General features: G+C 44.8%; 1 protein-coding gene across 7 annotated transcripts in view; it reads left to right on the forward strand.

The window, feature by feature from the left end:
• The window catches only part of LOC106583920 (AP-2 complex subunit alpha-2), an 82595-nt gene that overhangs the window by 63668 nt on the left and 3349 nt on the right, over positions 1-15578 (forward strand). Inside the window, exons 13-22 of one of the 7 annotated variants that reach the window (XM_014168582.2) lie at positions 1751-1905; positions 2425-2484; positions 3022-3093; positions 3476-3558; positions 5886-5975; positions 12107-12230; positions 12397-12513; positions 12591-12660; positions 12778-12912; positions 14621-14632. In XM_014168582.2, coding sequence (XP_014024057.1) covers positions 1751-1905; positions 2425-2484; positions 3022-3093; positions 3476-3558; positions 5886-5975; positions 12107-12230; positions 12397-12513; positions 12591-12660; positions 12778-12912; positions 14621-14632 — 918 coding nt within the window. The remainder of the gene's footprint in view (positions 1-1750; positions 1906-2424; positions 2485-3021; positions 3094-3475; positions 3559-5885; positions 5976-12106; positions 12231-12396; positions 12514-12590; positions 12661-12777; positions 12913-14620; positions 14633-15578) is intronic. The other 6 variants (XM_014168586.2, XM_014168583.2, XM_014168584.2 and 3 more) reach the window with 6 other exon arrangements.

Genomic DNA, 15578 nt, shown 5'->3' on the forward strand with positions numbered 1-15578 from the left:
CTCTCTTTCGCTCGCTCGCTCTCTCTTTCGCTCTTCGCTCTCTCTCTCTTTCGCTCTCTCTTTCGCTCTCTCTCTTTCGCTCGCTCTCTCTCTCTTTCGCTCGCTCTCTCTCTCGTTCGTTCGCTCGCTCTCTTTCGCTCGCTCTCTTTCGCTCTCTTTCTGTTCTCGCTCTCCCTCTCCCTCTGCTCTCGCTCTCCCTCTGTTCTCGCTCTCCCTCTCCCTCTGCTCTCGCTCTCCCTCTGTTCTCGCTCTCCCTCTCCCTCTGCTCTCGCTCTCCCTCTGTTCTCGCTCTCGCTCTCCCTCTGTTCTCGCTCTCGCTCTCCCTCTGTTCTCGCTCTCGCTCCCCCTCTGTTCTCGCTCTCCCTCTGTTCTCGCTCTCCCTCTGTTCTCGCTCTCCCTCTGTTCTCGCTCTCCCTCTGTTCTCGCTCTCCCTCTGTTCTCGCTCTCCCTCTGTTCTCGCTCTCGCTCTGCTCTCTCTCGCTCTGCTCTCTCTCGCTCTCTCTCTCTCTCTCTCTCTCTCTCTCTCTCTCTCTCTCTCTCTCTGTTCTCGCTCTCTCTCTCTCTGTTCTCGCTCGCTCTCTCTCTCTGTTCTCGCTCGCTCTCTCTCTCTCTGTTCTCGCTCGCTCTCTCTCTCTGTTCTCGCTCGCTCTCTCTCTCTCTGTTCTCGCTCGCTCTCTCTCTCTCTCTCTGTTCTCGCTCGCTCTCTCTGTTCTCGCTCGCTCTCTCTGTTCTCGCTCTCTCTCTCTCTCTGTTCTCGCTCGCTCTCTCTCTCTCTCTCTCTCTCTGTTCTCGCTCGCTCTCTCCCTCTGTTCTCGCTCTCCCTCTGTTCTCGCTCTCCCTCTGTTCTCGCTCTCCCTCTGTTCTCGCTCTCTCTCTCTCTCTCTCTCTGTTCTCGCTCGCTCTCTCTCTCTCTGATCTCGCTCGCTCTCTCTCTCTCTGATCTCGCTCGCTCTCTCTCTCTCTGTTCTCGCTCGCTCTCTCTCTCTCTCTCTCTGTTCTCGCTCGCTCTCTCTCTCTCTCTCTCTGTTCTCGCTCGCTCTCTCTCTCTCTCTCTCTGTTCTCGCTCGCTCTCTCTCTCTCTCTCTCTGTTCTCGCTCGCTCTCTCTCTCTCTCTCTCTCTGTTCTCGCTCGCTCTCTCTCTCTCTCTCTCTCTCTCTCTCTCTGTTCTCGCTCGCTCTCTCTCTCTCTCTGTGCTCGCTCGCTCTCTCTCTCTGTTCTCGCTCTCTCTTTCTTCTCGCTCGCTCTCTCTCTCTGTTCTCGCTCGCTCTCTCTCTCTCTCTCTGTTCTCGCTCGCTCTCTCTCTCTCTCTCTCTCTCTCTGTTCTCGCTCGCTCTCTCTCTCTCTCTCTCTCTCTCTGTTCTCGCTCGCTCTCTCTCTCTCTCTCTCTCTCTCTCTCTGTGTTCTCGCTCGCTCTCTCTCTCTCTCTGTTCTCGCTCTCTCTCTCTGTTCTCGCTCGCTCTCCCTCGCTCTCCCTCTGTTCTCGCTCGCTCTCCCTCTGTTCTCGCTCGCTCTCCCTCTGTTCTCGCTCGCTCTCCCTCTGTTCTCGCTCGCTCTCCCTCTGTTCTCGCTCTCGCTCTCCCTCTGTTCTCGCTCTCGCTCTCCCTCTGTTCTCGCTCTCGCTCTCCCTCTGCTCTCGCTCTCGCTCTCCCTCTGTTCTCGCTCTCGCTCTCCCTCTGTTCTCGCTCTGCTCTCTCTCTCGCTCTGCTCTCTCTCTCGCTGTGTTCTCTGTCCATCTTTCTTTGTCTTCCAGTCCACCCCCTCCCCTTCAGCGGATCTGCTTGGCCTTCGTTCGGCCGCTCCTGTTAGTGGGGCCGCTCCCAGTGCAGGCAGCCTATTGGTTGACGTGTTTTCAGAGGCGGGGCCTGCTGCCACTTCTGCTGGTGTGAACGACGACGGCTTCCTGAGGTGAATGTTCACCCTGTGACTAGAAGACTCCCATAGACACAGATCTGGGATCAGCCTAAATTACCCCCACTCCAAGCCTACCCTTAGGGGGATAAATTCAAAACTGACCTAAGATCAGTGTCTAGTGGATACTTGATGTTTGTGTTGTGGCTGTTATGTGTTTTAGTTGTCCAGGTGCACTGTGGTAGAATATGAAGCTTGCTCTTGAAAATGAGCGTTGTTTTATTCTTGTGGTGCTTGCTGTCTGTGATGTGTGCTGGTCCTCTGTCTGTCTTTATATCAGTCATTCTTCTTGTTTCCTCTGCGTCTTTTATGTGTAATCATGTCTGTTCTCTTTTTATCTTGCTGTGTATGTGACTGTCTTTCTCTTTTCTTACTTTCTCTCCTTCCCCTTTTCTATTTCCCCTTCTCTGTGTTTTTGCGTGTGTGTGTGTGTGTGTGTGTGTGTGTGTGTGCTTGGTCCGGCAACGTGCGTGCTTGTGTGTCTCTTGTCCTCGATATGTGATTGGACATTGGCAGCGCTCTTCACGCTCCCGAGGCCTCTGACTCCCCATTGGTGGAGGGTCCTGGTGACTCGGAGTAAGGGGCCAGTAATAAGATGGCTGACTGTCATGTTGCACCCAAACACACACGAACACTGCCGTTCTAATCTAAAGCTATTTAGGAAGGCTACACGGGCACCTCAACCTTAAACTAGTCCCATGGACACACAATACCCTCTATTGCATGTGGGTTGTTAGATGATGTATTGTAGCCTACATATGCTGTGTTTTCATACATACATGTACCACACTTGGGGTTTTTTACCAGCAAAATACTTCTTATGGTTTTTGTTAATGCTGTCAGTTTTGATGAATTGGGTCTAAGTGCTCATACTAACCCACCTCTGCTTTTTCTCTGCTCCTGTTTGTCATGCCTCACTGCTTTGGGTCTCCCTCGACACACTCGCCCTCTCTCTCTCCTTTCCTCCTCTCTCTATCCCTTTTTCTATCTGTAATTCGTTTTATCCCCTTCGAACACGTTTAATGTTCTCGCACACACCCCTGCCTTTGCTGCGGGTGCTGTCATCCACCTCTCCTCATCCGTCCTTTCGCCATCCCTCCTTCCTCCTCTCAGCTCTGCTCCCCCTACTGCGGCCTCTGAGGATCCTGCCCCTCCTCTGCCCGAGTCAGACGAGCTTCTCAACAAGTAAGAGCTTTCTCTCGCTCCTCCTCTCTCTCTCTCTTTTCGACGGGGCTAGCTTGTTTTGGGTTCTATCACTCTTGAGCAAAGGTATCTAACAACCTACTGGACTTGACGTAATACAAACTGTGTAGATGTCACTGACATCTGTTATGTTAAGTCATTCACGTATGGTAAGATACATCTATATGTTTGTCTGCAAAGTGAATTGTTATTGCGATAGGATGGCGTGACTGAAGAGTTCCAATAACGTATAGGTAGTGTATGGACCACCACGTGATTGACGTGTCATGAGCAGCAAATGAAACATGATGATAAATCCTAACACTTTCATTCTCACTCACTTTCTCTCTCTCTGTCTCTGTCTCTCTCTCTGTCTCGTGTCAAGATTTGTGTGTAAGAACAACGGCGTGTTGTTTGAGAACCAGCTGCTTCAGATCGGCATCAAGTCTGAGTACCGCCAGAACCTGGGTGAGTTTGGGCTACAAGACGATGTGGGAAGATGCTTGAATCCTAAGTCACATTGATGTGAGTTCTGAGAGGTTGCATTACGTGTGGGTTTAAAGTTAGGATTCTTCCCTGGAAGTATTAACCCTTTTCATGCAGATCAGTCCCATGTGAAATACATTAACCTATATGCTGAAACCTTATTGAATTGATGTCTGTACTATTCTATAGCATCGGTAAGTACGTCTGAGCGTGCACAGAATGTAATAGATGGTGTCATTTAGTATTTGTGTTAAGATCCTAGCTTTGTCATGTGCATTTTAGTATACAGAATGTTTTATTCAGTGGTGAGGTACGGTTCAGTTTCTATAATGAATTAGATGCTGGATGAGTGAGCATAATACATGGGTGTATTGGCACATGTGTATGTACAGTTGAAGTCGGAAGTTTACATACACTTAGGTTGGAGTCATTAAATCTCGTTTTTCATCAACGCCACACATTTCTTGTTAACAAACTATTGTTTTGGCAAGTCGGTTAGGACATCTACTTTGTGCATGACACAAGTCATTTTTCAACAATTGTTTACAGACAGATTATTTCACTGTATCACAATTCCAGTGGGTCAGAAGTTTACATACACTAAGTTGACTGTGCCTTTAAACAGCTTGGAATATTCCAGAAAATGATGTCAGGGCTTTAGAAGCTTCTGGTAGGCTAATTGACATCATTTGAGTCAATTGGAGGTGTACCTATGGATGTATTTCAAGGCCTACCTTCAAACTCAGTGCCTCTTTGTTTGACATCGTGGGAAAATCAAAAGAAATCAGCCAAGACCTTAGAAAAAAATGTGTAGACCTCCACAAGTCTGGTTCATCCTTGGGAGCAATTTCCAAACGCCTGAAGGTACCACGTTCATCTGTACAATCAATAGTACGCAAGTATAAAACACCATGGGACCACGCAGCCGTCATACCGCTCAGGAAGGAGATGCATTCTGTCTCCTAGAGATGAACGTACTTTGGTGCAAAAAGTGCAAATCAATCCCAGAACAACAGCAAAGGACCTTGTGAGGATGCTGGAGGAAACGGGTACAAAAGTATCTATATCCACAGTAAAACGAGTCCTATATCGACATAACCTGAAAGGCCACTCAGCAAGGAAGAGGCCACTGCTCCAAAACCGCCATAAAAAAGCCAGACTACGGTTTGCACTGCACATGGGGACAAAGATTGTACTTTTTGGAGAAATGTCCTCTGGTCTGATGAAACAAAAATAGAACTGTTTGGCCATAATGACCATCGTTATGTTTGGAGGAAAACGGGGGAGGCTTGCAAGCCGAAGAACACCATCCCAACTGTGAAGCACGGGGGTGGCAACAGGGGTGATGGTCGGATTTGCGTTTATTGTCGAAGGAATGAGCGTTACACCGAGGCCTGTACTCTGGAGCGGAATCGATTTGGAGGTGAAGGGTCCATCATGGTCTGGGGTGGTGTGTCACAGCATCATCGGACTGAGCTTGTTGTCATTGCAGGCAATCTCAATGCTGTGCTTTACAGGGAAGACATCCTCCTCCCTCATGTGGTACCCTTCCTGCAGGCTCATCCTGATATGATCCTCCTTCATGACACTGCCACCAGCCATACTGCTCGTCTTCTGCTGATTTCTAAGACAGGAATGTCAGTGTTCTGCCATGGCCAGCGAAGAGCCAGGATCTCAATCCCATTGAGCACGTCTGGGGCCTGTTGGATCGGAGGGTGGGGGTTAGGGCCATTCCCCCACAGAAATCTCCGGGAACTTGCAGGTGCCTTGGTGGAAGAGTGGGTAACATCTCACAGCAAGAACTGGCAAATCTGGTGTAGTCCATGATGAGGAGATGCACTGCAGTACTTGATGCAGCTGGTGGCCACACCAGATACTGACTGTTACTTTTGATTTTGACCACCCCCCTTTGTTCCATTTATGTTAGTCACATGTCTGTGGAACTTGTTCAGTTTGTCTGTTGTTGAATCTTATGTTCATACAAATATTTACACATGTTAAGTTTGCTGAAGATAAACGCAGTTGACAGTGAGGACATTTTTTGCTGAGTTGATGTATGTATGTGGTTTTACTGATGAGTTGGGTGAGTTACCGACTGTGTTGTACTGTAGTTTATTATGAATTATAATGGATTATAAACGGGAATGAGTTGGTGTGTAATGCTGCATTATAGCCTTAATACGGGAGTATACATAACAGTACATAATGCATTATAACCTGTATGTTTTATTTTGGAAATGTCACCTAAATGTGTCCACTTGACATAATACCTTCTAACATGTTTTTTTTATATATATTCTTTTTTATAGGGAGGATGTATCTGTTCTATGGCAATAAAACCTCGGTGCAGTTTGTCAGCTTTAACACCACAGTCAGCTGCCCAGGGGAGCTGCAGTCTCATATCCTTCAATGCATTCGCACACACACACACACTGGCACACCCTTATCTTGCATACTATGTGTTGTCACGATAGCATAATTTTGACTTCGATACTGATACCAGGTTTAGTATAACAATACAGATACCATCACGATACTCGATACCAAAATGATACCACTGCAAAAAAAGAATGTATATTAGTCAAAGTCACAAAATGGCAGTTGATCCAGACAAACGCTGCTGCTCTGTTCAGTATTTGGGCAGCTTTTAGTTCAACATCATTGCATTTCTTTTTTTTATGTCAACATTTTTTGGAGACAGACATGTATGCATTAAAGGGGAATGGAAACAATGGGCTTTAGAACACCAGCTAACTGTAAATCGCCATATTGGCATTTTGTTGCATCACTGGCAGGAATTCCTGAATGTACTGGCCAGCATCACGAGGTAGTCACCTAGAATGCATTTCAGTTAACAGGTGTGCCTTGTTAAGTTAATTTGTGGAATTTCTTTCCTTAATGCTTTTGAGTCAATCAGTTGTGTTGTGACAAGTTAGGAGTGGTATACAGAAGATAACCCTATTTTGTAAAAGACCAAGTCCATATTATGGAAAGAACAGCTTAAATAAGCAAAGAAATTTGAAGTTTCTTCAAGTGCAGTCGCAAAACCATATCAAGCGCTATGATGAAACTGTCTCTCATGAGGACCCCCACAGGAAAGGAACACCCAGAGTTAACTCTGCTGCAGAGGATGAGTTAACTGCACATCAGAAATTTCAGCCCAAATAGATGCTTCAGAGTTCAAGTAACCGACACATCTCAACATCAACTGTTCAGAGGAGACTGCGTGAATCAGGCCTTAATTGTTGAATTACTGCAAAGAAACCACTACCAAAGGACACCAGTAAGAAAAAGAGACTTGCTTGGGCTAAGAAACACGAGCAATGAACATTAGACCGGTGGAAATCTGTCCTTTGGTCTGATGAATCAAAATGAGATTTTTGGTTCCAACCTCTGTGTCTTTGTGAGATGCAGAGTAGGTGAACAGATGATCTCCGCATGTATGGATCCCACCGTGAAGCATGCAGGAGGAGGTGTGATGGTGCTTTGCTGGTGACACTGTCGATGATTTATTTAGAATTCAAGGTACAGTTGAAGTCGGAAGTTTACATACACCTTAGCCAAATACGTTTAAACTCAGGGTTTCACAATTCCTGACATTTAATCAGAGTAAAAATTCCCTGTCTTAGGTCATTTAGGATCACCACTTTATTTTAAGAATGTGAAATGTTAGAATAATAGTAGAGTGATTTATTTGAGCTTTTATTTCTTTCTTCACATTCCCAGTGGGTCAGAAGTTTACATACACTCAATTCGTATTTGGTAGCATTGCCTTTAAATTGTTTAACTTGGGTCAAACGTTTCGGGTAGCCTTCCACAAGCTTCCCACAATAAGTTGGGTGAATTTTGGCCCATTCCTCCTGACAGAGCTGGTGTAACTGAGTCAGGTTTGTTGGCCTCCTTGCTCGCACACGCTTTTTCAGTTCTGTCCACAAATTATCTATAGGATTGAGGTCAGGGCTTTGTGATGGCCACTCCAATACCTTGACTTTGTTGTCCTTAAGCCATTTTGCCACAACTTTGGAAGTATGCTTGGGGTCATTGTCCATTTGGAAGACCCATTTGCGACCAAGCTTCAACTTCCTGACTGATGTCTTGAGATGTTGCTTCAATATATCCACACAATTTTCCTCCCTCATGAAGCGATCTAAGTGCACTAGTCCCTCCTGCAGCAAAGCACCCACACAAAATGATGTTGCCACCCCCGTTCTTCACGGTTGGGATGGTGTACTTCGGCTTGCAAGCCTCCCCCTTTTTCCTCCAAACATAAGGATGGTCATTATGGCCAAAAAGTACAATCTTTGTCCCCATGTGCAGTTGCAAACCGTAGTCTGGCTTTTTTTATGGCAGTTTTGGAGCAGTGGCTTCTTCCTTGCTGAGCGGCCTTTCAGGTTTTGTCGATATAGGACTCGTTTTACTGCGTATATAGATATAAGAAATTTGTGGTGTGGTTGAAAAACGAGTTTAATGACTCCAACCTAAGTGTATGTAAACTTCCGACTTCAATTGTACACTTAACCAGCATGGCTACCACAGCATTCTGAAGCGATACGCCATCCCATCTGGTTTGCACTTTGACAAAGAAGGAGAGTGATGGAGTGCTGCATGAGATGACCTGGCCTCCACAATCACCCGACCTCAAACCAATTGAGATGGTTTGGGATGAGTTGGACCGCAGAGTGAAGGACAAGCATCCAACAAGTGCTCAGCATATGTGGGAGGAGTGTGCAAAGCTATCATCAAGGCAAATGGTGGCTACTTTGAATAATATAAAATATAGTTTGATTTGTTTAACACTTTTTTGGTGACTACGTGATTCCATATCTGTTATTTCATAGTTTTGATGTCTTCACTATTATTCTACAATGTAGAAAATAGTCAAAATAAAGAAAAACACTTGAATGAGTAGGTGTGTCCAAACTTTTGACTGGTACTGTATATTATTTAGTATATGTAAAGACAAGATGGGTGACAATATTAGCCTATCAATTGTGAATGATGCCCTGCTTTTGCGCATGCTTTTTTCCCCCCATTCTTTTTCCAAACCATAGTCGTGTAACAGTTTTTTGCTTCCGTCCCTCTCCTCGCCCCTACCTTGGCTTGAACCAGGAACCCTCTGTACACATCAACAACAGTTACCCACGAAGCACCGTTACCCATCGCTCCACTAAAGCCGAGGCCCTTGCAGAGCAAGGGGAACAACTGCTTCAAGGTCTTAGAGCGAGTGACGTCACTGATTGAAACGCTATTAGCGCGCACCCCGCTAACTAGCTAGCCATTTCACACCGGTTACAGTCGCACACCTCATGTAGCCTAGCCCATAGGCCTATATGTTTTGATAAGGTTTGCGTCACAACTAAAGTGGTCAAATAGCTTCTTAAAGTTTAAGCACATTAATCCGGATTACAACGGGTGTAGAGCCTAACTGGCATACATACGCTTATAATTTTAACCATAAAAATGCACCTTTTTATAATAAAAGCATTACACTCATAATCGCATTTGTGGTCACTTTTGAGAACGGTGTTTTCCTGCTAATGGAAGATTTGCGCTTATAGCCTACTGCCGTGTGCGCATTGCTGCGCTTATAATGTGAGGAAATAGCCTAATAGTTTAGCAACATTTTAAGCTAAACTTTCGCATCTGTTGCGTCAAGCTCATTGCTTAAAAGTAGTTTTTTTTAATGGTCATAGTTGTACTAATTTGGGATCTATCGCATCCCACAACTGTCCCAGACTATGTTTTAGAATATTTTTTGTCTCGCACAGAATAGAATAGGTGAACTTTTGTACTACGGGAGATAGTAGATTGACACAGGCTAGTGCTTTTGCTGTTCGTTAGGCCTACTCATCTTGTTGGCTGACGAAAAGTAAATGTGGACAGTTCTTCCAATATCTTCAATATGTACCTCGGAATTGGATAAGGAGGCACGCAGTTGCGTCCCCATGTGTCTCTTAACTTGTAGCCTGTGAGAAGACCCGATCACGTGACGGAGAGCCATGTGACAGAGAGGTGCTTCGGCACGCAGCCAGGAGAAGGGAATTATAATTATTATATTTAGCCCAAGGACACAACGGCTGCAAAAGGCATGGATTTTTTTTAGGGGGGATTACGGCCACACAAAGGGGATTTAACCGAGAAATTCTAAGCATTATCAAATGCTTGTCAAATTGTGAATAAGAGACTGATCAAGTGTGTCCAGCCTGCGCAAAAAAACAAAGCAGAGCTCATGCCTTTTCATGCAACTTTTTTCTAATCATCATTAGAGTTGCATCATGCAGCCTTATAATGTATTAAAAATCAAAACATATAGCCCAACGTTTGTAGAACAACTAAAGTTACATTAATAACTCTAAATTAAACATATAGGAGTAACTATTTCTTTGTTAACCGCTCAACACAGAATAGCCGCATGTGCACACTCCCTCAAATCTTTTGGAGAAAATATCCTTTCTATTTTATTCAGCTTTGTTCAATTGTATTCTTCATATTATAAAATAATACCACGGAATTTAAAGCAAATCTTGTCTGCTAAATTAACTAGTGTAGTTCACAGCCATATGGCATAGCCAGATCTAGACCTAACATAAGGACAACTCAGAGTATGCTTTTCTGTTCTTCTGAAATAGACTACATTTTCTTCATATCATGTTTCTTTAGACCTGTCTAAAATAAATAATGGATTTATTGTGATGGTGTAGGCTATATTACATGGATTTATTAGACTTTCTAAACTGTAGATGTTCCAAAGGTCTGCATCAGTGGCTTGTAGGCTATGCGTGGAAGCCAGGAGATTCTACATGTGTTTATGTTAATTAACGGTCAATTACCATGAGACCAGCAGTTCTTTGCTTGACAATCACCGGCTGACAAAATGTCATGACAGCCCTAGGCCTACCCATACCTCTAATAAACATTGTTCAAGATCAAAATCCAAAAAAATAGAATGTTTCTATGTTAAATGCAGATGTTTAGTATTAGTGGATCTCTTTGATTCACTTTACTAGGTGTTTTCATTCCCCTTTAATTAATCAATAATACAGTCATACAATAAATGTGACTTTTGTTTTTACCAATGTAATTACATATCAACATAATGGTAATAATTTATTTGAATGGTAAATCTCTTGATAAACTGGGTAAATTGTGATGTAGCTAGGCCTATCCACAATACAGGTGAATGCATATTCAAAATGAGTGTGCATGCATTGAGTTGTTGAGATTGTTTTGGCTGATTTCATGGGGCTACAGATGATAAACAATCTGTTTCCCTTACATTTGGGACTTGTTTTATTGTATTGATAAACATTTGCATAGAAGTAGCGCATATTATTTTATAAAAGAAGCTGTCTCTTTAACTAGTAAAGTAACAAATTCTAGTACTGAACTGTTTTTCATGTTCTAGTATTAAAGTTTCAGTATACAGTCGTGGCCAAAAGTTTTGAGAATGACACAAATATTATATTCCACAAAGTTTGCTGCTTCAGTGTCTTTAGATATTTTTGTCAGATGTTACTATGGAATCTGAAGTATAATTACAAGCATTTCATAAGTGTCAAAGGCTTTTATTTACAATTACATGAAGTTGATGCAAAGAGTCAATATTTGCAGTGTTGACCCTTCTTTTTCAAGACCTCTGCAATCCGCCCTGGCATTCTGTCAATTAACTTCTGGGCCACATCCTGACTGATGGCAGCTCATTCTTGCATAATCAATGCTTGGAGTTTGTCAGAATTTGTGGGTTTTTGATTGTCCACCCGCCTCTTGAGGATTGACCACAAGTTCTCAATGGGATTAAGGTCTGGGGAGTTTCCTGGCCATGGACCCAAAATATCGATGTTTTGTTCCCCGAGCCACTTAGTTATCACTTTTGCTTTATGGCAAGGTGCTCCATCATGCTGGAAAAGGCATTGCTCGTCACCAAACTGTTCCTGGATGGTTGGGAGAAGTTGCTCTCGGAGGATGTGTTGGTACCATTGTTTATTCATGGCTGTGTTCTTAGGCAAAACCATGGATGACAGAGGAAGAACAATAATTCCAAGCACCACCCTCCTTTTGAAGCTTCCAGTCTGTTATTCGAACTCAATCAGCATGACAGAGTGATCTCCAGCCTTGTCCTCGTCAACACTCACACCTGTGTTAATGAGAGAATCACTGACATGATGTCAGCTGGTCCTTTTGTGGCAGGGCTGAAATGCAGTGGAAATGTTTTTGGGGGATTCAGTACATTTGCATGGCAAAGAGGGACTTTGCAATTAATTGCAATTCATCTGATCACTCTTCATAACATTCTGGAGTATATGCAAATTGCCATCATACAAACTGAGGCAGCAGACTTTGTGAAAATGAATATTTGTGTCATTCTCAAAAATGTTGGCCACGACTGTACTGTGCAACACTACTATGTGTGTCCATTGGGTTGTAGTCTATACTTGTGTGTATTTAACACACATAGCTATATTCAATATACAGTCCCCCCAGTGTGGTCTCTAGTCCCGGCTCTGTTCCTCTCCTTGACTGGCTTTCCCACAGCTCAACGTGCAGACCAAAACAGTGGAACCCCTAGTGGAGGGAGGAGCACAGGTGCAGCAAGTCATCAATATCGAGTGTCTGACCGACTTCATTGATGCTCCGCTGCTCAACATCAAGTTCAGGTACACACGCGCACAGAATATTACACAGAACATAAGATACAAACACCTCGCAATGACGCACGGAAGAGCAGTAGTATCCCAAACGTACACACAAACATATTTTTTGTTGTCATCTTCGTGTGTGTGTGTGTGTGTGCGTGCGTGCGCGTGCGCGTGTTCCTCTCAGGTATGGGGGAGCCCTGCAGAACATCTCTCTCAAGCTGCCTGTCACCATCAACAAGTTCTTCCAACCCACAGAGATGGCCGCTGCAGACTTCTTCCAGCGCTGGAAACAACTTAGCCAGTGAGAGAGAGAGTGTGTGTAGGGTGCGAGCATGTAAGAGGGTGCGTGTGTGTATTTATGACTTCTTCTCTTTTCAGGCCCCAGCAAGAAGCACAAAAGATCTTCAAGGCCAGTCATGGCATGGACACAGAAGTGCTCAAGGCCAAGGTAGATACACACACACACTTTAGGAATATTAATTGAATTCCTTTGCATGCTGAATGTCTACCACATTCTACTCCCTCCCATTTTCTCTCTCCCCCACCCTCCCTCTCTTGTCTCTAGTTGCTGGGCCTGGGGACAGCCCTGTTGGAGAATGTGGATCCTAACCCAGAGAACTATGTGTGTGCTGGAGTCATCCAGACCAAGGCCCAACAGGTTGGCTGCCTGCTGAGACTGGAACCCAATGCGCAAGCCCAGGTACACACACTCACAAATGTACATGCATATATATACACACACACAAATGTACTGCTCAAAAAAATAAAGGGAACACTTAAACAACACATCCTAGATCTGAATGAAAGAAATAATCTTATTAAATACTTTTTTCTTTACATAGTTGAATGTGCTGACAACAAAATCACACAAAAATAATCAATGGAAATCCAATTTATCAACCCATGGAGGTCTGGATTTGGAGTCCCACTCAAAATTAAAGTGGAAAACCACACTACAGGCTGATCCAACTTTGATGTAATGTCCTTAAAACAAGTCAAAATGAGGCTCAGTAGTGTGTGTGGCCTCCACGTGCCTGTATGACCTCCCTACAACACCTGGGTATGCTCCTGATGAGGTGGCGGATGGTCTCCTGCGGGATCTCCTCCCAGACCTGGACTAAAGCATCCGCCAACTCCTGGACAGTCTGTGGTGCAACGTGGCGTTGGTGGATGGAGCGAGACATGATGTCCCAGATGTGCTCAATTGGATTCAGGTCTGGGGAACGGGCGTGCCAGTCCATAGCATCAATGCCTTCCTCTTGCAGGAACTGCTGACACACTCCAGCCACATGAGGTCTAGCATTGTCTTGCATTAGGAGGAACCCAGGGCCAACCGCACCAGCATATGGTCTCACAAGGAGTCTGAGGATCTCATCTCGGTACCTAATGGCAGTCAGGCTACCTCTGGCGAGCACATGGAGGGCTGTGCGGCCCCCCAAAGAAATGCCACCCCACACCATGACTGACCCACCGCCAAACCGGTCATGCTGGAGGATGTTGCAGGCAGCAGAACGTTCTCCACGGCGTCTCCAGACTCTGTCACGTCTGTCACATGCTCAGTGTGAACCTGCTTTCATCTGTGTAGAGCACAGGGCGCCAGTGGCGAATTTGCCAATCTTGGTGTTCTCGGGCAAATGCCAAACGTCCTGCACGGTGTTGGGCTGTAAGCACAACCCCCACCTGTGGACGTCGGGCCCTCATACCACCCTCATGGAGTCTGTTTCTGGACGTTTGAGCAGACACATGCACATTTGTGGCCTGCTGGAGGTCATTTTGCAGGGCTCTGGCAGTGCTCCTCCTGCTCCTCCTTGCACAAAGGCGGAGGTAGCGGTCCTGCTGCTGGGTTGTTGCCCTCCTACATCCTCCTCCACGTCTCCTGATGTACTGGCCTGTCTCCTGGTAGCGCCTCCATGCTCTGGACACTACGCTGACAGACACAGCAAACCTTCTTGCCACAGCTCGCATTGATGTGCCATCCTGGATGAGCTGCACTACCTGAGCCACTTGTGTGGGTTGTAGACTCCGTCTCATGCTACCACTAGAGTGAAAGCCCCGCCAGCATTCAAAAGTGACCAAAACATCAGCCAGGAAACATAGGAACTGAGAAGTGGTCTGTGGTCCCCACCTGCTGAACCACTCCTTTATTGGGGGTGTCTTGCTAATTGCCTATAATTTCCACCTGTTGTCTATTGCATTTGCACAACAGCATGTGAAATGTATTGTCAATCAGTGTTGCTTCCTAAGTGGACAGTTTGATTTCACAGAAGTGTGATTGACTTGGAGTTACACACACACACACACACACACCACACACACACACACAGAGAGTCCGTCTGTCCTTCTCTGTGCTGCTCTCATTGCATCACTCACTGCTGTCTGTGTCTTTCTGTGTGCTGCTGCAAATCAAGCCTGGCGAGCAGGTAACACACAACTGTCCCTGTTCTCTCTCGCTCTCTCTTTCTTTCTTTCTTTCTCATCCCCCTCTTCTCTCTTTCACACCCTTTTTTCACTTTCTCATTCACTTTTCCCTCCACATTGATTCTTCCACACTTTTTCTCACTGACACCCCAAAATTGAACACTTCAATCTCCACATTCTTTGTCTCTCTCTGTCTCTCTCTGTCTCTGTGCAGTGTTAGACTCAAGGTTGATAATGTGTCATCAGTGTAAATCCATTCTACTCTCCTGTTAAAAATGTTGATGATCCAATATATACAGTGCCTTAAAGTATTCATACCCCTTGACTTATTCCACATTTTATTGTTAAAGCCTGAATTCAAAATGGATTAAATATATATTTTTCACCCATCTACACACAATACCTCATAATGACATTGATTTTTATTTATTTTTTAAATACAGAAATATCTCATTTACGTAAGTATTCACACCCATGAGTCTATACGTTATGGATTCACTTTTGGCGACGATTACAACTTTGAGTCGTCTTGGAGAATGTGTCATTATTGTCTGTAACAGCTTTGCACAACAGAATTTGGGGATTTTCTTCCTTGCAGATTTTCTCAAGCGCTTAAATTAGATGGGAGCGGCGGTGAACAGCAATCTTCAAGTCTTTCCACAAATGTTCAATGTGATTCAAGTCTGGTCTTTGGCTGGACTTTCACATTCTTGTCCTGAAGCCATTCCAGCGTTGCTTTCTCTGTTTGCTTGTGGTCATTATTGTCCTGTTGGAACATAAATCTTCGCCCCAATCTAAGATTTTGCACTCTTGAAGCAGGTTCTCATCAAGAATTTGCCTGTATTTGCCTCCATTCATTGAAATGCATCCGCATAGCATAGGGATGGTGTTAGACGGGCAAGGACCTGTGCTTGGTTTTCTCCAGACATAACGCTTTCCATTCAGGCC

This window comes from Salmo salar, chromosome ssa23 (assembly GCF_905237065.1).
Source record: "Salmo salar chromosome ssa23, Ssal_v3.1, whole genome shotgun sequence".
In the NCBI taxonomy this organism is placed as follows: domain Eukaryota; kingdom Metazoa; phylum Chordata; class Actinopteri; order Salmoniformes; family Salmonidae; genus Salmo; species Salmo salar.